Raw genomic sequence first — 21,326 nt, 5'->3', positions numbered from 1 at the left:
TGGAAGACACACTTTTCGCCTTAAATACACTTTCTGGGAACCAATTAAGTTCATAAGGTGAGGTATCACTGTATTTTGTGTAGTTTTAAGGCTTATTTAGTAGAAAATTATGTTTTATGGGGACCTGGGAACGGATTATTCTCATTTTTAATGGTTTCCTATGGGAAATTAATGTTTGGAAGACACACTTTTCGCCTTACATACACTTTCTGGGAACCAATTAAGTTGGTATGCTGAGATGTCACTATATTTTGTGTAGTTTTAAGGCTTATTTAGTAGAGAATGAGGTTTTATGGGGACCTGGGAACGGATTATTCTCATTTTTAATGGTTTCCTATGGGAAATAAATGTTTGGAAGACGAACTTTTCGCCTTACACACCAAGTTCGTAAACTGAGATATCACTGTATTATTGTTTTTGCTTCTGTGAAACGTCCATTTCTCTCCTGTGAGACAAACAAAATACCCATTTCCAGGTCCTTGTTTGTTACAAGGACTTTTTCCCCCTCTATTTCCCGCCCCCAGTCTTCAGTTACAGCCGCACGTGATTGGTCAAGATCCGCCGTAGAGACGAGATGGGAGAATTACAGACACACGCAGCAGTAAGGAGAAGGCGGATTGGTGAAAGAAACAGAAGCACACTGAGTAGCACATGAAACAAATCAAAATATGTGATATAGTGTATTTTTGTACATGAGTAATTCGTTTTTCACATAATTTGACATGATTTTTGGTAGTTAATTGAAGCAAAAGAGAAAAAAAAACAAACAAACTGAGGGGCCATTTGGGAGCCAAAAAAGCCGGATCTTTTTAGTGAGCCGAGCCAAAAGATTCAGCTCCCAGAAAGGAGCCGGGATTCCCATATAAATAAAAATATTTGAAATAGTGTATTTTGTACACGGGTAATTTCTTTTTTACATAATTTAACATGATTTTTGGTAATTGATTAATTTAAGCAACAACCAAAATAACGGAAGCCAAAGAGCCTGAACTTTTTGGTGAGCCGAGCCAAAAGAATCAGCTCCTAGAAAAGAGCCGGAATTCCCATATAAATAAAAATATTTGATATAGTGTATTTTGTACGTGAGCAAATCGTTTTTCACATAATTTTACATGATTTTTTTCGGTAGTTAATTTAAGCAACAAAAAAAGAAACAAACTGACGAGCCATTTGGGAGCCGGATCATTTTAGTGAGCCGAGCAAAAAGAAACGAGGTGGAATTCCCATCACTAGTAGACAGGTACGGTGGACAAATGTGATCACATTATACTGTTATTATTATTATTCAATTATGATATTTTTACTGGTTGGTATGATAGCATTATTAATATGAAAAGCAAATGAGTCATCAGGCCAGAGTCACCACAGGGAAAGTCAAAGTTAGCATCTGCTAACTGTGCACATAGAAATCAAGCCATATAAATAAAAATGTTGGTATAGTTTATTTTTGTACATGAGTAATTGGTTTCTCACATATATTGACATGATTTTTGGTAATTAATTAATTTAAGCAAAAAAAAAAAAAAAAACTGAGGAGCCAATTGGGAGCCAAAAGAGCCGGATCTTTTGGGTGAGCCTAGCCAAAAGAACCTGCTCTCTGAAAAGACCCGAAGTTCCCATCACTACTGCACATCCCTGGGGCGACAATGACTCGGGGTTGGTTGGGGGGGGGGGGGGGGGGTGCGAACAGTGACTCGGTGTTCTCCCCTCACCCCGACCCCCCTCCACCTGCGCCCCTCACGAGCGAGCGCTCAGGCGGGCGCGCGAGCTCGCGCATCCTCCTTTACCTCGCTGTCAGTCACGCAAGTCGGTCGTTGTTGCCGCTTTCCAATTGTGAACGTCGCAAGTTGCTTCGAGCTCCCTCGCTGGCGCCATGTTCATCTCGGGGGGCTTCTGGTGGCAACGGGCGACCACTTTACTTCACCTGCGCCTTCTGCCGATGCTGTTTCAAACGGTGAGTATGCGCCTTTACTTTCCACGGCGACCGAGTTACGAACAAAAAGTACGTACTTCGAACACTACGACTACGACGACTTTTCTTCGAGTTCTTGGAGCTTGGAAACGCGTCGCTTCAAGAAAAAAAAAACATTGAGAAAAGGAAGCGAATAGCCGAGCTGCTTAGTCAATCAATCAATCAATCGAGTTGTCTTCTTTGCCGATTTGTAGTCATGTGACAATCATTTTCAATAATAATTCATCACGCATTTTCTAATACCATATTAAAGTGCACGTTTCCCCATTGTGGGATGACGAAAGGTTTTCTGATTCTGATTTAAATAGCTTTTAAATGATGTATACATTATTGTTCTGTGACAAATAATAAGGAAATAATGGAATTTGTAATTTTCAAAATAAGAGGGGATTTTCTGCCTGTAATGACAGTTAAAACGATGAAAATCTGTGACCGACTTCTTTATTACAGTTTAAACTATTTGCTCCTTATTTGCTCTGTCTGTTAGCGATCAGCTACCTATCTGGCTTGCTAGATATCTGGCTATCTCGCTATTAGCTCTCTATTGAAAGAAAAATACCAGGAAAAAATGAGGCATGTCTGTATGATTTTTTTAAAAATCGATAACTAAACATTTTTTTTCTTATGCTCTCAATCCAACAAGATTGCCAGAGTATACAAAACAGATTGAAAGCATTATATTTGGGTATGAGCTATCTATTCACTAGGTATTCGCTAACTATTCGCTAGCTATTGGCTATCTATTCTCTAGTTAATTGCTAGTCGCTAGCTGATAGCTATCTATTCGCTGGATAGCTTGCGATCTATTAGAGTTACTTCCGGGTTGAGTGAACGCTGGCGCGTGTGGCTGCCGCTGCTCACCCACAGGAATAAACTTATCCTGTGACTGTAAAATGACCTTGAGAGTTTTGAAAGGCACTTAGAAATGACATTTATTATTATTATTATTATTATTATTATTATTATAAACAATCATAACTTTTGTATTTTTTGGCAGATGTATGGTACCATTGGAAAGCTTTTGAAATTCCAAACAAGAACAGAAAACACAAGAAAAGTTTCAAAATATAAATGAGCAAATATCAATGATCGATCGAATGCAGGCAGATTTTCGTCAGAAATCCAAAATGGCCGTCACGGAATACGAGGAAAGAAAATGGCCCGCTCTAGAAATAGAGCTGCTAATGCTTCTTTTTGCTTGAAACTTGGCAGTTATGGAGCGAAAGATATATTCTACCACTTCTATGCGTTATAAAAATACAACTTACTCACCTTTATAAACTGTAGTGTTAGAAAAAAGAGCGTCAACTTCAATCCATTGTTTTCCCCCATTTTCTCGTTGTCGTATTCAGCTAACTAACTAGCTATCGAGCTATCTAACCTGCTGGCTACCTAGCTAGCTATCTATTTGCTATCTACTTGCTGTCTGGCTTGCTAGATGGCTTTCTAGCTGCCTATCTGTTAGCTAGCTATCTAGCTAACTATTGGATAGCCGGCTATTATGCTATCTATTAGCTATATATTAGCTGGCTAGCTAACTTTCTATCTATTTCAGTTATTCTGGGTTGAGTGAACCCACAGAAAAACTTATCCTGTGACTGGAAAGTGACCTTGAGAGTTTTGAAAGGCGCTTATAAATGAAATAGATTATTATTATTATTATTATTATTATTATTATTATTATTATTATTATTATTATTATTATTATTATTCAGAAATTTTCAGAACCAGCATGGAGGGAAACGTGTAATACGTCCTCATAAACTGCATAGCTTGTAAAATCCCACCAAAAACCATCACATACTTGACAAAAATGCAATGATATACGACTACGAGTACAGAGTGCGCTCGCTTTACTGGACAGAAACAATGGCGGCGAATAGAGCGAACTGTAGCGTACCTCCAATTTGCCAATATCGGTCGTGGTAATTGGCCGAAATCACCCCATCAAACTTTATTCCATTGCACTTTTTGTGTATATAAAAAAGCATCTCAACAGGCTGTGCAATGCTTACAAACGTTTCAAATCGACGGCATTAAAACTGAGTTAATTCCTAAGTTATATGGGGCTGGAGTTATCTGAGCTTGAAATGGGGGCAGATGTACAAAATGCAATACATAGATAGGGTTTGATATAATAATAATATATTTGATTTCTAAGCGCCTTTCAAGTCTTTCAAGGTCACTTTACAGTCACATGATAAGTTGTTCTGCGGTTGAGCAGTGGCAGCCAGACGCACCAGCATTCACTCAACCCGCAAGTAACTCAAATAAATAGAAAGCTTGCTAGCGAAGCAATTGTTAGCCAACAGATACCTAGCTAGATAGCCAGCTAGATAGCAAGCAGAGAGCTAGCTAGATAGATAGATAGATAGCCAGCCAGATAGCTAGCTAGCCAGTTAGATCTAATAGATAGCAAATACCTCGCAAATGATAATAATAATAATAATAATAATAATAATAATAATAATAATAATAATACATTTGATTTCTAAGCGCCTTTCAAGTCTCTCAAGGTCACTTTACAGTCACAGGATAAGTTGTTCTGCGGTTGAGCAGTGGCAGCCATACGCGCCAGCGTTCACTCAACCCAGAAGTAACTCAAATAGATAGAAAGCTTGCTAACGAAGCAATCGTTAGCCAACATATACCTAGCTAGATAACCAGCCAGGTATTAATTATTAATTATTAGCTCACCCGCAGAAAAAAACATTCCTCAAGTGACCTTGAGAATTTTGAAAGGCGCTTAGAAATGAAATGGATTATTATTATTATTATTATTATTATTATTATTATTATTATTATTATTATTATTATTATTATTATTATACGTTTCATTTAGAGGTAACATCCAACTTACGACCGAGTTCCGTTCTGAACAAACGGTCGTAAGTCAAAATGGTCGTATTATTATTATTATTATTATCGGTTGATATAGCGCTAAGAAAGGCTTAAGCTGGAACATGGCCAGTGCTTTATCGGCACGCAAACAAGAAAAATCCAATGCAATCCCTCCAGATTGGTTGATATAGCACTTTAAGAAAGGCTTAAGCTGGAACAAAGCGCTAACACGGCTAATAGCTGCCAAAGCTAGCTGAATTAGCGCTCATGGCAGACTTGTGGCGCCCCCCGCAGACGGCGGCCATGCACCCCGACTGCGCCCTGGTGCTCCAGCATCTGAACGCTCAGGAAGAATGCCGCCGCTTGATCGTACGGGAGGAAACGCAGAGCCCCGCCGCCGCTACAGGTACGCCGCCGCCGTGGACACTTCCTGGCCTTTAAGTGGGTTTGGGTGGTCGGCGGCGAGGTCTGCTTTTTCGAACGCCCGTCTTTGTTTTTCGCATCTGACAAAGCGCAGTGCGGCGGCGTTCCCTCCCTCCCGTCCCTCCCGTCGCTCCTGTTGCCGCTCTTTAGCTCCTTATCGCGACATTGTTTATTAAAGGCGCGATATTGCGCCGTCTCTCCCGGCGGTGCCTTTTTCTCTCGTAATACGAGGAACAATATCGCGCCGGCGGCAATGAACAAGACACTTTTATTGAAGCGCCACAAAAACAACACAAGATGGCGGCTGAGATTTTCCAGGCCGGATGTTTGAAAATGGCTGACGGTCCTCCATCGGAAGCGTTTGCAACAAAATGGCCGCCGCCGGCAATGAAGAAGATACTTTTATTGAACCGGGCAAGGCCAGAAGAGCGTGCCTTCCATTTGCGCAAGTCATCACAATGTCCCCATCCAGAATTAGCGGCTAACGAAGGAAGCGGCGTTGGGGCGGCGCCCCGCAAATGAGAGCACGATGGACTTTCGTCGGGGCGCCGTTAGCGTCCGACATCTCGACTCGTACGACCTTTCCGTCCAGACCCCAAAGTCAAATGGCAACCGCAACCGAGCCCGCCACGGATCGTCGCCCGCGGCTCAAATGGCAGCGCCGACGCTCAGCCCGTAAACGTCCCGCTCCTTTTTTTGGGCCGCCATCAGACGCTCAATTCCAGGCTAAAGCTAGCGACCGTAGAACGAAAAATCAAACTCAAATGATCGGCAGACTCAGCTAGCTAAATCGCTTAAAACTGGTGCTTCAAGCAAAGCTAGCTAATAGCTAACTAGATAGCTAGCTGTTAGCTAGCTATTAGCTAGGTAGCAGGCTATTAGCTAAGCAGCTAGCTATTAGCTTGAAGCACCAGTTGTAAGCTATTTAGCTAGCTGGCTATCTATCCATTAGCAATCTATTGGCTAGCTAGCTAGCTTTGCTTGAAACAGCAGTTTTAAGCTATCTTGCTATCTATCTATTAGCTATCTATTTGCTAGCTAGCTTTATATCTATTTGATTTACCTCGGGGTTGAGTGAACGCTGGCGCGTGTGACTGCCGCTGCTCACCCACAGAAAAACTGATGCTGTGACTGGAAAGTGAGAGTTTTGAAAGGATTATTATTATTATTATTTTGTCGGCGTAGGCTGCCCGACGGTTTGGGACGACATTCGCTGCTGGAATGCGGTGGAAGTGGGACGAGTGGTGGCCGTGGCCTGTGCAAACATCTCGCAGCTCTTTGAGAATCAAGGTACAGTGATACCTCGGTTTACGAACCCCTTGGCTTACAAACTTTTCGGTTGACGAACGTTAAATTTATGAAAATTTTACCTTGGCATACGAACTATTTTTCGGGATGCACACGTAGCGCCACAATGAGTTTGCAAACGAGCCTGTTCTCCAAACAACAAAATGGCAGCCGACTTGTTTTTGTCCTCTCTTCCCCGCCCTCTGTCTTCGGTTAAAGCCACGTGATTGGTCAAGAATGCAGCAGTGAGGGGAGAGAGAGTGAGAAAATGGATAGGAAACGGTGAAATTTGGACTCGTTTCAACTTTATTGATAGTTCAAAGGCAGAGTGTAGACTGCAAGGTTAAAATATCCCATCAATCAGGCTCCAGAAATAACCCATCTGTACACTTGATGCAAAAAGCTATCAACCCAGCTAAACAGAACACGATTGATGAGGAACTAGGTAAAAGTATAGCAGAGAAAGCACGGCAACTTCACTCAGATATCGTCAAGAGGCAACCTGGAAGTTCATCATCCATTGATGATTTCAAAGCTAGCCATGGATGGTCGTACAGGGATTCATAGTGTCCTTCGTCATGGTGAGGAAGCCAGTTCTGACGCTAAAGCTGCCAAAGCTTACAAGGAGTCATTCCTCAAGATGGTGGAAGAAGAAGGCTACGTCCCTCATCAAGCGTTTAATGGTGATGAAACCGGCCACTCCATTCCATCAACAACCATCACAAAGTGAAATAAAATGACTTTATTATAGAGTACAGTGTATTTATTTCATTACAATACAAGAGCACATTTATTATACATAAAATAAGGTCTATTTTGTGTAGTTTTACGGCTTATTTAGTAGAAAATGATGTTTTATGGGGAACTGGAAACGGATTCGTCTCAGTTTAATGGTTTCCTATGGGAAACTAATGTTTGGGATACACACCTTTCGCCTTACACACTCTGTCTGCGCTCCGGGCTGAGTTGACAACAGCCAAACTCCGGCAGCTGACCGCCGGTGACCTAACTGCGCGTGAGCAGCTAACCCTCCCCCGATGGATTTCCGCCTCCGCGCAAAAGCCGAGCGCTCTCGGATAGCGAAGGCGAGAGCGAGCGCGCGCAGGAGAAGGAATTGGAAAATCAAAGAGTTTGCGGTAGGTGGGAGGCGGCAATTGGCCCGGCCCGTTCGGCAAGGTCTCGGCGGAGTCTCGGCCTTTGGGCGCCGGACCGCTTTTACCCGAACGGAACCTCGTGGGTGGATTTACGCCAGCCTCGCTAGCTAGCGCACCTTTCGCAACCTTGTTTTTGCTTATTCCGATTCCAATCGTTCCAAATTGGTTGCGTTGTTTTCAGCTAACCGCGGCACAAATAGAACACTAAATAGATTTTTTTTATAAAGTACACAACTGGCTCTCTGCAGGTAACATCCAACTTACGACCGGCTCGACTTACGACCACCCGCACTATTAGATATGTGACTGTAAAGTGACTTTGAAAGTTTTGAAAGGTGCTTATAAATGAAATGTATTATTATTATTACTGTATGTATTAGCTAGCTAGCTAGCTTTCTATCTATTTGAGTTACTTCCGGGTTGAGTGAACGCTGGCGCGTGTGACTTCCGCTGCTCACACACAGAAAAACTTATCCGGTGACTGTAAAGTGAGTGCTGAGAAATCAATTATTATTATTATTATTATTATTATTATTATTATTATTATTATTATTATTATTATTATTATTATTATAAATGTGGCAATTTAACACAAGGCCCACTTTTGCCGATTTCTGCTTGTTGAATTCAATTGCTGGTTGCAACTTGACCCTTGACCCCGGCTTCTTCTGGCAGGGATAATAATAATAATAATAATAATAATAATAATAATACATGTAATTTCTAAGTGCCTTTCAAAACTCTCAAGGTCACTTTACAGTCACAGGATTGGTTTTTCTGTGGGTGAGCAGCGTCAGCCACATGCGCCAGCGTTCACTCAACCTGGAAGTAACTCAAATAGATAGAAAGCTAGCTAGCTAACAGATAGCTAATAGTTCGCCAGCTAGACAATTAGCTAACTAGCTAGATAGCCACATAGCTAATAAATAGCCATATAGCCAGATATCTTATAGATAACAAATAGATAGCAAATAGCTATCCAGCTAGGTAGCTAGCTAATAGATAGGTGAGTTATTTTTTTTTCCTTCTGCTGCAGTGACATTTTTTTTTGGCTGCGGCAGGTTCCATCTATCGCAACTGCACTGAGGAGGGCTGGTCTGAGCTGTACCCGAACTACGCAGACGCATGCCGGTTTGCGGACGTCGGCCCCGCCGAATCCGAGGTGGAGCCCGCCGGAACTACTCTTTCAAAATAAGACTGGTTCATGTTATTGTTTTTTTTTTTTTTTTTTGGGGGGGGGGGGGGGTGTGTAAAGGGGACGGTTACATGACCAATCCTTCTTGGAATCATATAGCTCTATAGTTAATAGCTAACTAGCTAGCTAGATAGTTAGTTAGCTAATACACTTAATGTCACTGTTAAATACACAGATAGAAAGTTAGCTAGCCAGCTAGTAGATAGCTAATAGATAGCCAACAGATAGCTAGACACCTAGCTAGCTCTATAACTAATAGCTAGCAAGCTAGCTAGATAGTTAGTTAGCTAATACACTGAATGTAACTGTTAAATACACAGATAGAAAGTTAGCTATCCAGCTAGTAGATTGGATTGGATTGGATTTGCCTTTATTAGTCTCGCAGTGGAGAAATAGATATAATAGTGACATAGTGAATAGATAGCTAATAGATAGCCAACAGATAGCTAGTTTTTCCCGCACTTTGCAAGCAACCTCAGCCACATCCAAAGTCGAAATTTTCACGAGCGAACCTCCAACGACATTTTTGTCTTCTCCACTCTCACCCCACGCGGCCAAAGCAGATGGCCGCCCCGTGCCGGCTTTTGATGCAGCTTTGGCTTGACGGCGGGTGCGGGACATCTGTTCGCTAACGCAGGGGGGGCAAATTCCTTCCATTTTGAGCCATCTAATAATAATAATAATAATAATAATAATAATAACACCTAGATACAGTAGCTCTATAGCTAAGAGCTAGCTAGATAGTTAGTTAGCTAATACACTGAATGTCACTACTAAATAGACAGATAGAAAGCTAGCTAGTCAGCTACTAGATAGCTAATAGATAGCCAACAGATATCTAGCAAGAAATCTAGCCACCTAGATAGCTCTATATCTGTTAGCTAGCTAGCTAGATACTTAGTTAGTTAGCTAATACACTGAATGTCACTATTAAATACACAGATACAAAGCTAGCTAGCCAGCTAGTAGATAGGTAATAGCCAACAGATAGCTAGCTAGATAGCTAGGTAGTTAGTTAGCTAATACATGCATGCCACTATTAAATACACAGATAGAAAGCTAGCTCCCAAGCTAGTAGATAGCTAATAAATAGCCAACAGATAGCTAGCTAGATAGCTATCCACCTAGATAGCTCTATAGCTAATAGCTAGCTAGCGAGATAGTTAGTTAGCTAATACACTGAATGTCACAATTAAATGCACAGATAGAAAGATAGCTATCCAGCTAGTAGATATCTAATAGATTGTCAACAGATAGCTAGCCACCAAGATCGCGCTATAGCTAATAGCTAGCTAGATATTTAGTTAGTTAGCTAATACACTGAATGTCACTATTAAATACACAGATACAAAGCTAGCTAGCCAGCTAGTAGATAGGTAATAGCCAACAGATAACGAGCTAGATAGCTAGGTAGTTAGTTAGCTAATACATACATGCCACTATTAAATACACAGATAGAAAGCTAGCTCGCAAGCTAGTAGATAGCTAATAAATAGCCAACAGATAGCTAGCTAGATAGCTATCCACCTAGATAGCTCTATAGCTAATAGTTAGCTAGCGAGATAGTTAGCTAATACACTGAATGTCACAATTAAATGCACAGATAGAAAGATAGCTATCCAGCTAGTAGATATCTAATAGATTGTCAACAGATAGCTAGCCACCTAGATCGCGCTATAGCTAATAGCTAGCTAGATATTTAGTTAGTTAGCTAATACACTGAATGCCACTATTAAATTCACAGATACAAAGCTAGCTAGTCAGCTAGTAGATAGGTAATAGCCAACAGATAGCTAGCTAGATAGCTAGGTAGTTAGTTAGCTAATACATGCATGCCACTATTAAATACACAGATAGAAAGCCAGCTTGCAAGCTAGTAGATAGCTAATAAATAGCCAACAGATAGCTAGCTAGATAGCTATCCACCTAGATAGCTCTATAGCTAATAGCTAGCTAGCGAGATAGTTAGTTAGCTAATACACTGAATGTCACAATTAAATGCGCAGATAGAAAGATAGCTATCCAGCTAGTAGATATCTAAAAGATTGTCAACAGATAGCTAGCCACCTAGATCGCGCTATAGCTAATAGCTAGCTAGATATTTAGTTAGTTAGTTAATACACTGAATGTCACTATTAAATACACAGATACAAAGCTAGCTAGTCAGCTAGTAGATAGGTAATAGCCAACAGATAGCTAGCTACATAGCTAGGTAGTTAGTTAGCTAATACATGCATGCCACTATTAAATACACAGATAGAAAGCTAGCTTGCAAGCTAGTAGATAGCTAATAAATAGCCAACAGATAGCTAGCTAGATAGCTATCCACCTAGATAGCTCTATAGCTAATAGATAGCTAGCGAGATAGTTAGTTAGCTAATGCACTGAATGTCACTATTATAGACACAAATAGAAAGCTAACTAGCTGGCTAGTAGATAGCTAATAGATTGCCAACAGATACCTAGCAAGATAGCTAGCCACCTTGATAGCTCTGTAGCTAATAGCTAGATAACGAGATAGTTAGTTTGTTAGCTAATACACTGAATGTCACTATTAAATACACAAATAGAAAGCTAGCTCGCCAGCTAGTAGATAGCTAATAGGTAGCCGTAGGGAATTTGATCCCGGTTTGCCGTTTGTGTCTTGGACTCCAGACGACGTACTTGTCCAACTTGAAGCAAGTGTACACGGCCGGCTACGCCACCTCGCTCATCTCGCTGATCTCCGCCATTTTGGTCTTTGCCGTCTTCCGGTAAGTGTGGAATTCCCGCGCCGGAGTCATACTGTGTGAGCGTACCGTGCGCGAGTAGACTTCTAGCTAGCTAAACATTTGCTATCTATTTGCTATCTATTAGCTATCTAGCTGGCTAACTATCTATCCAGCTGGCTACCTATTAGCTGTCTGGCTAGCTAGCATTCTAAGTAGCTATCTTTTATCTATCTATTGGCTAGCTAGCTAGCTTAATATCCATTTGAGTTTTTCCTCTTATCTCTCTCTAACATATGTAGTATTCTCTCCAGTTGGACGTGTACATATCTTTATAGCATATATATATATTTGATTAAATGTTAATTTTTCAGTAGACACCAATACAAGTTACTTCTACAAGCCTTAAAGGACAACCGACGTCACTTTTTTGTTTCTTAACTGACATCAGAAAAACGCTTTCTTGTTACACATCCAGTTATGAATATGATTCAAATAGTTCTGAAGACTAAATCATACATACAAGTTTGCAATCGATTAAGGATTTTTTTCCGTGTCATTTTGAGGCAAACCGGTGGGGGGAATGTCGCACCCAAAAATGGCGACCAGCTCCCGTGAGGAATGAATCAGTCCGTTTCCACAGGCTCATAAATTCCTTCCATGGAGCTTGGACGCCCTCTTCTGGCGGCCTTTGGGTGCAACATCAAGGTTTTCAGACAAACAGTACAGCAAAATACATTGACGTGATGAAGGACTGCTACAATGTGTCTTTTTGTCGGTCAGGGGGGGGTCCTTTAGTGACGTCACGTACGGACTCGTCACCGACTCAAAAACGAATATTCAACCGCTCAGTAATACGCTGAGTAGAAGTCATTTGAAGCCATTTTACAAATTATGGACACAACTTGTCCGGAGATGTCGCTTGTCCTTTAAACATACTGTGATGTCACGAGAGGCTGTGTCCTGGATGGCAAATACATTCGCCTAAGATGGCTTCACCCAGAGAGAGTTTTGGCCCCATGTGGTGGAAGGCAGCAATTCAAACACCACACCTGCGGCTGATCACGGCTTGATTGGCAGGCAAGGCTTTTAAGGCGGAGAGCCTCTGAGTGTGGGCAAGCGCTGTTGCTGTGCTCTGTGGAGAAACTGATTGCCGCGTGGAACTCATTGCCAGTTGGGACCATACGGCGGGACGCTGGATTCGGACCTTGCTAAAGGTGGCTAGGCTACATGAGGAGGCCGTCAAGAGGGGTGAGGCCTCGAACCACATGGAAAAGAACTCTGTCTTCAGTTTCACCTCGGAAGAGACTTTGTTATGATTTAAATATTGGAAGAGACGCTATTCTTGCCTTTGTTACTTGTGAATTCCCCCCTGAAAGCCTTTATTAAAACCTTTGTTTGTATTCAAACCTGTCGGCCATTGCGCTACGTGTCCTGTCCCGCTGAGAGCTAGCCTCTCATGACATTACAATACTTATATAAGCCTTAAAATACATTCCATACAAAATCTAGCACTGAAGCAACTTATGACCGAATTCAACTTACAAACGTATTGCTATATATTTGCTCTCTATTAGTTATCTAGCTGGCTACCTATTAGCTGTCTGGCTGGCTAGCTACCTAGCTAGCTATCTTTTAGCCATCTATCAGCTAGCTAGTTTTCTATCCATTTGAGTTGTTCCGGGTTATACTTGTACAAACCTTTAACATACTTGTATAAGTCTGAAAAATACATTCCTTACAAAATATAGCGCTGAAGCAACTTATGAACGAATTCAACTTACAAACGACCGTTCGGAACATATGCATAAGTTGGGGAAGATCTGTAAATGAAATGTATTATTATTTATTATTTTGCCCAGTTGCTCTCTTTAAAAGTCGGCGCGTGTGGATTTGTTTTGGCGAAGGAAGTTCCACTGCACCAGGAACTACATCCACGTCAACCTCTTCTTGTCTTTCGTTCTGAGAGCCGGCGCCGTCTTCCTTAAAGACCAAATTCTTTTCGCCAATCAAGATGTGGACCACTGCTTCATGTCAACGGTGAGTCTCACCCACCGCCGCCATTCAGCCGTTTGGCGTCACCAAAATAAAGTAAATAAAGATCTTGTCGTTGAGAGAAAAATGGATCAGCAGTCAAAACAAATGGACTTGCTGTTGCTATGAATGACTCTGCTTGACTTTTTACAAGATGGGATGATGAAGATCGGGCTCATTGATGAGCGCCTGGTGGCCGTAAGGTGGTTGGTGCCTGTCGTGGCGGCAACCCCCGTACTCGCTGGTAGACACCAGTAGTAAGGGATGAGAGTTATCTATTTGCTCTCTAGCTAGTTATCTTTTAGCTAGCTTTCTAGCTAACAATAAGCTGTGTCCTTGAGTTTTCAAAGGTGCTTATAAATACAATGTATTGTAATAATAATACAGAAAAACCTATCCTGTGACTGTAAAGTGACCTTGAGAGTTTTGAAAGGCGCTTACAAATGAAATGTATTATTATTATTATTAATGGATGGCTAGCTAGCTATCTAGCTGACTATCTATTTGATGAATACCTATATATCAATCTAGCTAGCCATCTATTAGTTATCTATCAGCTAGCTAGCTCGCTTTCTGTCTATTTGAGTGACTTCCAGGTTGAGTGAACGCTGGCTCGTGTGGCTGCCGCTGCTCACCCAAAGAAAAACTTGAGCTTAACCTTGAGGCTAGAGAGCGACGATGACGGTGGCGTCCTTTTCCCCGATGACTGACCCCCTTGCCCATTGTTTGCAGACGTCCTGCAAATGGGCGGTGGCCTTCTTCCAGTTTAGCATTTTAGCTAACTACTTCTGGCTCTTGGTGGAGGGCTTGTACCTGCAGACCTTGCTGGCCCTCACGTTTGTCTTCCACAAGAAATACTTTGGATGCTACGTTTTCATTGGCTGGGGTGAGTACCATTCATTTGGCTTTTTTGGCAATTGGCGACCAATCCTGCACGCTAACTCTCGATTGCCCCCCCCCCCCCCCAAGGTGTGCCGGTAGCAATTATAACAACCTGGATCTTGACTCGCCACTTCTATGACAACAGAGGGTGAGGCCACGCCTACCGAGTGTCAATTTTGTCTCATCCCCGTCAAGACCGAAGAATCCGGCAATAACCGGACGTCTCCTTGACTCTGATTTCCGCATGTGGCGCGCCTCAGCTGCTGGGATGACACAGACGTGGCCTTTATCTGGTGGATCATAAAAGCGCCAATAACCCTGTCATTGCTGGTGAGTTACGCCGAGCCAGCGTCGCTTGCTCATATCTGTCATGTTTCTCTTTGTGACCAAAAGGTGGCACTGTCGGGTACGGGGAATTGATTTCTTGGCTAACGCTAGCCTCTAGCGGACTTGTGGTCAATCGCACCACATTTTTTAGATGAGTCGCAGTCGCAGTCAAGGTTGTATCGTCATCAAATACAGTGATACCTCAGCTTACAAACTTAATTGGTCCCCAGAAAGTGTGTTTAAGGCGAAAAATGTGTCTTCCAAACATTACTTTCCCATAGGAAACCATTACAATGAGAATAATCTGTTCCCATGTCCCCATAAAACATCATTTTCTACTAAATAAGCTTTAAAGCTCCACAAAATACAGTGATACCTCAGCTTATGAACATAATCGGTTCCCAGAAAGTGTGTGTAAGGTGATAAGTGTGTCTTCCAAACATTATTTTACCATAGGAAACCATTAAAAATGAGAATAATCCGTTCCCAGGTCCCCATAAAACTTAATTTTCTACTAAATAAGCCTTCAAACTACACAAAATAGACCTTATTTTATGTATAATAAATGTGCTACTGTGTTGTAATAAAAGAAATCAACTGTACTGTATAATAAAGTGGTTTTATTGACCTTTGTGATGGTTGTTGATGGCTTAATGGAATGGAGTGGCCGGTTTCATCACCATTAAACACTTGATGAGGGACGTAGCCTTCTTCTTCCACCATCTTGAGGAACGATTCCTTGTAAGCTTTGGCAGCTTTATCGTCAGAACTGGCTGCCTCACGGTGACGAAGGACACTATGAATCCCTGTACGACACTTAAAGTTCTCGAAGCATCCGTGGCTAGCCTTGAAATCATCAACGGACGACGAATTTCCAGAGTGCCTCTTGACGATAACCGAGTGAAGTTGCCGTGCTTTCTCTGCGATCATTTTACCTAGTTCCTCATCAATTGTGTTCTGTTTAGCTGGGTTGATCAAGTGTACAGGTGGCTTGTGTGGGTTATTTGCTCTTGTTAGGGTGACTGCTAGTTTTTAGCGTCAGCGATAGTTTTTGTTTGTTACTTTGGATTTGTTTTGCTTTTGTCATGTCTGAGTTCTGGATTTAATGGCTTTCTTTGTTTAAAATACAATTCCTCGCCTACACACTCCTCTTGTCTGCATTTTGGGGGTCCACCATCTTGGATTCATGACAGTATCCGCCACAATCGCTCTGTTTTGCATCCAATTTCCAGTGGCCGCTCGGTCCCTTTTTTCGTAAATCTGTCGCCATTTTTTTTCCTGCAGGTCAACTTTGTGATCTTCCTGAACGTGATCCGCATTCTGGTGCAGAAACTGCGATCTCCCGCCGTCACAGCCGGCAACGACGGCGGTCACTTCAAGTGAGACTCAATCCGGGCGTGAAGCTCTGGTCAAACCTCCGAGTCACGTGTGCGCCTCTGTGGTTTGTGGTTTGTGGTTGGTGGTCTGGGTTTTGTGGTTGGTGGTCTGTTGTTTTGGTTTGTGGTGGTGGTCTGTGGTTGGTGGCTGTGGTCTGTGGTGTGTTGTCTGTGGTTTGTGGTTTGTGGTCTGTGATGTGTGGTTGGTGGTTTGTGGTTGGTGATTTGTGGTTTGTCGCTGGTGGTCTGTGGTTTGTGGTTTTTGGTTGGTGGTCTGTGGTGTGTTGTTTGTGGTCTGTGATGTGTGGTTTGTGGTTTGTGGTTGCGGACTCAGGAGACTGGCCAAATCCACCCTGCTGCTGATTCCACTTTTTGGGATGCACTACATGGTCTTTGCCTTCCTACCGGAGAACACTGGCGCCGAGGCTCGGCTGTTCATCGAGCTGGGCTTGGGGTCCTTCCAGGTACGATCCGTCGCCAGGCTATTTTTGACTCTCGCCGAGTTGCATCTGAACCAGGGAGCGGGGGGTGGGGTGTCCTTGTTTTCTTGCAGGGATTCGCCGTGGCCCTCCTCTACTGTTTCTTAAATGGCGAGGTAAGACACTGAAAACAAGTAAGACCCTAATCCAGATCCTACCTTTGTTTTCCGTCCGGGTGGTTTTGTCTGCGCGGTTTCTGTACGAGCAGCTTCAGATCAGCAACTGGCAACCACAGACGGAGTGAGCCAAACCCCCCTGAATGACCCCATAAAATGATTCCGGGACCTTTGAAGACCATTTTGTGCCAAGACTGCTTCTGTGGAGGTTGACATAAATGTCCCTAGACCAGTGGTTCTTAATCTTGTTGGAGGCACCGAACCCCACCAGTTTCATATGCTCATTCACCAAACGCGTCTCCCAATGACTGTTCCTAATAACTGCAGACTAGACTGAGGGGTGGACCTCTGTGGCGGAGGATCCACCGAAACCCTGAGAAGGACTCACCGAACCCCTAGGGTTCGACCAAACCCAGGTTAAGAACCACTGCCCTAGACTGATTTCCCAGCCCCAGTTGAGGCTATTCTTTGACCGTACTCTGCCAGAGGTCGATCCGAATTTCAGTCAAGTGGTTTGTTTGGTTTCCGTTTGCTTCTGCGTGTGTGGGTCCAGGTCCAGGCGGAACTGAAGAAGAGGTTTTGGAAATGGCAGACTCAGAATTACCTGCGCTACAGTAAACGACGCCGAACCTTGTTTACCGAGAGCAGCACGGCAACGCAGATTTCCGTCCTGGACAAAAGCAGCCCCAAAGAGGACGCCGACTGCGGGCCAAGTCCGTCCAAGGCCCCGCCTTGCAACATCTCCGCCGTTTGAGGAACGGCAGGCTGGCGCTTCCGCTTCCCGCCGCTCCCGTTTCGCACCGAATTCGATCCCGATCCGGTGAGGAAAGTCCGTCGGCTTGTTTGATTGTATTGCGAGCATTGCGAGTTGTAGACAAAATGCTAACACCCCGTTGGGAAAATAGCGCCGTTTGTCTAGTGGCATCACAATGAAAGTTTGCGATCCCGCGCTACCCCCATGCTCATCTTTGGCCAATAAAATCGTTTTTGCGAATCGCACCGTTTGACTATCTATTAGCTAGCTACCTAGTTGGCTATGTATTTGCTATCCATTTGCTATCTATTATTTATCTGGCTAGCTATGTAGCTCACTATTTATCAGCTATATGGCTATCTAGCTAGTTAGCTAACTATTCACTATCTATTTGCTATCTATTAGCTATCTGGTTAGCTAGCTATGTAGCTCGCTATTTATTAGCTATATAGCTATCTAGCTATTTTGCTAATTGTATAGCTAGCTAGCTATTTACCTGTTAGCTAGCTAGCTTTCTTTCTATTTGAGTTACTTCTGGGTCGAGTGAACGCTGGCGCATGTGGCTGCCGCTGCTTATTATTAGACTATAAAGAAAGAGTCAAGCTAACCGGCAAAAAGAGATCCGATAAAAGTAATGGCGCTATTTAGCCCACTTTTGGGTCAGCCATCTTTGGCTCCGGATTGGCCAAGTGCATGCCTGCCTTTTCAGATCAGGAAGTAAAAGGGGAATCCTGAATCTTTCGCTAGTTGCTATATCGCCGAGTTCACCGCGTAGCAGCCTCTGAACTCGATTGATAGCCATTTCTCTCAATCAAGCTAATGCTAATGACAGTCAGCTTGACAAATCTCCAATCAGTTCTGAAGGCAACCAGAATCCTTTTAGCTCCGTAATGCCTGCTTTTATCCGCTAGAGTGCGCTAATTTCCCTTGATGAAAACGTTGGCTTGCTCTGACTCAACCACCGTATCAATTAAAAGTTCATAATAATAATAATACATTTCCTTTCTAGGCGCCTTTCAAAACTCTCAAGGTCACTTTACAGTCGCAGGATCAGTTTTTCTGTGGGTGAGCAGCGGCAGCCACACGCACCAGCGTTCACTCAACCCCGAATAACTCAAAGCTAACAGAAAGCTAGATAGCTCATAGATAGGCTAGCTAGATAGATAGTTAATAGGTAGCTAGCTATATAGCTATCTGGATACACAGTGATGCTTTGCTTCACGTCGAATTACCCCGAAACGGGTTTTATTAGTTTAAAATTCTTTGGCAGTCTGAAGTGTTGTCTGGACTTTTTGTGGCTGCGCTAATTTATATAGTGATTACCATGGCAACAGACAGCTCTTGTGATTGACATTAGCCTTTTTAATGTGGGCACGCTAGCAACTCTTCAGCCATTTGCAACTGGACGGGTCAGGAAACATATTAGCTATCTATTGGCTATCTAGCTAGCTAGAGAGATAGCTATTACACCCACAGCCCCCCGCGCCAATGTTAACTTTGCAGCGACAATGCTAACTTTGCGCCGCCAATGCTAACATGCCATTTTCCGATATGATGACTATGTCTAAAATCAGACAAATTAAGAATCTTTTTTTTATTTTTTTTTTTTATTCTTCTTCTATAATACGTATCCCAATCGGTGACAAAGAGTTTGGACAATCACTCGGCGCGTCCGGAGCGACGCGACCTGTATGACAACAAATTGACATGTAGTCTGGTTTGAGTCTGTCAACATCCCAAAATAGTTGGACTTCTATAGTCCAACTATGTCCTAATAGATAGTTGGAAATCTATCATGTACAAAGTCACGAGCAAATAATCCACAAGGCCAATCACCACACGGGAAACACCAAACCAAACGCCGGCCGCCATCTTGGGCCAAGACCTGCTTTGCGGGCATCGGTCCTCGGCGGGAAAATATGGAAACGGCACATCTTGGTACCAGACGGTGCGCAGCCACACCAAAGAAAGCACTCACGACAGCAAATATGGTGATTTCCGCGTCCTCCAGTCGTCCACCGTTTGGTCTGTGTAGGACCTCAGTCAGTGGTACAGGAGTGGTCCATCGAAGAAAAGGTTTCTTCAAACATCATCTGGACTTCTTTAAAGGTTTCCAACGTTTCTCCTCATCCGAAGAGCTTCGTCAGCGAACTAAAGTTGTGCTGGTAACTCCTGCCCTATTTATGCAGTGATACCTTGGCTTACGAAGTTAATTGGTTCCCAGAAAGTGTGTGTAAGGTGAAAAGTGTGTTTTCCAAACATTAATTTCCCATAGAAAACTATTAAAATGAGAATGATCCGTTCCCAGGTCACCATCAAACATAATTTTCTACAAAATAACCCTTAAAACTACACAAAAAACAGTGATACCTCAGCTTACGAACATAATTGGTTCCCAGAAAGTGTGTGTTCGGCGAAAACTGTCTTCCAAACATTAATTTCCCATAAAAAAAACATTAAAATGAGAATAATCCGTTCCCAGGTCCCCATAAAACATCATTTTTCTATGAAATAAGCCTTAAAACTGCACAAAATAGACACTATTTTATGTATAATAAATGTGCTATTGGATTGTAATGACAGAAATAAATTGTACTGTGTAATAAATTTGTTGTATTGACCTTTGTGATGGTCCTTAATGTAGTAGTTGCCTCTTGATGATATCCGAGTGAAGTTGCCTTGCTTTCTGGGCGATAATACCCTCACTCACAATGTCTCCTGCTAGATGCTTTTCGTTCATCCAAATCAACAAGAGTTTTACAACCTCTTCTATTGACTGAGACCGTTGCTTAGACAACAAAGAAACACCCTTAGCCACGCGTAGCAATGGTCGACTTAGCGTACTGGTACTGGGATGCTAAGTCACACAAACGCACACCTCGTTGGTGTTATTCGATGATCTTCTTCTTCTGCTCAGTCGTCATTTTCTTTCATGTCTTCTTTGACTTAGCCTGTGGTAAGGTCTTTTTCGGTCCCATAATTGCAAAAGTACCCCACTCGATAGCAAACTACGCCTGCACTCAGAGAGAGTGTGGGAAAACTAGTCCGCCATCCACCGTGGCGCTGTGTGTTTTGGTTCGTTTGCCAAAAACTAGTTTGCATGCCAAGATTATATTCTCGCGAATTTAATGTTCGTAAGGTGAAAAGTTCGTAAGCTTTAGGACCAGAATTACCAGCACAACTTTAGTTCGCCGATGAAGCTCTTCGGATGAGTAACGAAACATCCGACACGTTCAAAGAAGTCCAGATGATGGCTGAAGAAACCTTTTTTTTTGCAGTTAGCCAGAAAGCTACAGTATGCTAACACCAGGAACACCAGACAGTCTGCTGGCATCGTTACTTTAGAGCGCCTCGTCGTTTGTCCGTCTATGTACACGTCACACAGGGAAAGATCATGAGGGCGTGGGCTCTTTTTTTTGATTGGCAGCCAGCATGGAGACCGAAAGGAAGGGTTCACCCAACCCGGAAAGTGGACAGAAAGCTCGCTATCTAATAGATACAGTCGCTAATAGATAGCTACCTAGCCAGCTGGACAGGTAATAGCTAACTAATATCTATTCGCTATTTATTCACTAGCTACAAGCTATTCGCTGGCTATTAGCTATCTATCAAATTGCTGCAAATTTCCCCATTGTGGGACGACTAAAGGTTTTCTGATTCGGATCTATTCGGTAGCTAGCTAGCTTGCTATCTATTTGAGTTACTTCCGGGTTGAGTGAACACGGGCGCATGTGACTGCCGCTGCTCACCCGTCACTGTAAATTCACCTTGACAGTTT

The 21,326-nt window shown here is 42.9% G+C and overlaps 1 protein-coding gene across 1 annotated transcript; it reads left to right on the top strand.

The window, feature by feature from the left end:
• Window positions 1-1,749: 1,749 nt before the first annotated feature.
• Window positions 1,750-21,061, top strand: LOC148896089 (pituitary adenylate cyclase-activating polypeptide type I receptor-like). Its single transcript, XM_089000215.1, has 13 exons — window positions 1,750-1,954; window positions 5,108-5,219; window positions 6,422-6,526; window positions 8,739-8,839; window positions 11,528-11,625; window positions 13,488-13,620; window positions 14,347-14,500; window positions 14,584-14,644; window positions 14,757-14,826; window positions 16,108-16,202; window positions 16,534-16,663; window positions 16,753-16,794; window positions 17,348-21,061. The coding sequence occupies exons 1-13, from the start codon at window positions 1,874-1,876 to the stop codon at window positions 17,546-17,548; spliced, it is 1,383 nt and encodes a 460-aa protein (XP_088856341.1). The 5' UTR covers window positions 1,750-1,873; the 3' UTR covers window positions 17,549-21,061.
• The last annotated feature ends 265 nt before the right edge of the window (window positions 21,062-21,326 follow it).

Source organism: Hippocampus bargibanti, linkage group LG07, assembly GCF_051943395.1.
Source record: "Hippocampus bargibanti isolate YZ-2025 linkage group LG07, ASM5194339v1, whole genome shotgun sequence".
Classification (NCBI taxonomy): domain Eukaryota; kingdom Metazoa; phylum Chordata; class Actinopteri; order Syngnathiformes; family Syngnathidae; genus Hippocampus; species Hippocampus bargibanti.
This window is presented reverse-complemented; position numbering and strand designations above follow the sequence as displayed.

Excerpts from the sequence above, each read along its gene's own strand:
- LOC148896089 (XM_089000215.1), top strand. The coding sequence starts at position 1,874 with ATGTTCATCTCGGGGGGCTTCTGGTGGCAACGGGCGACCACTTTACTT. Across the intron at positions 14,501-14,583 it reads CTACGTTTTCATTGGCTGGG|GTGTGCCGGTAGCAATTATA; the intron begins GTGAGTACCATT and ends CCCCCCCCCAAG. Across the intron at positions 14,645-14,756 it reads CACTTCTATGACAACAGAGG|CTGCTGGGATGACACAGACG; the intron begins GTGAGGCCACGC and ends GGCGCGCCTCAG.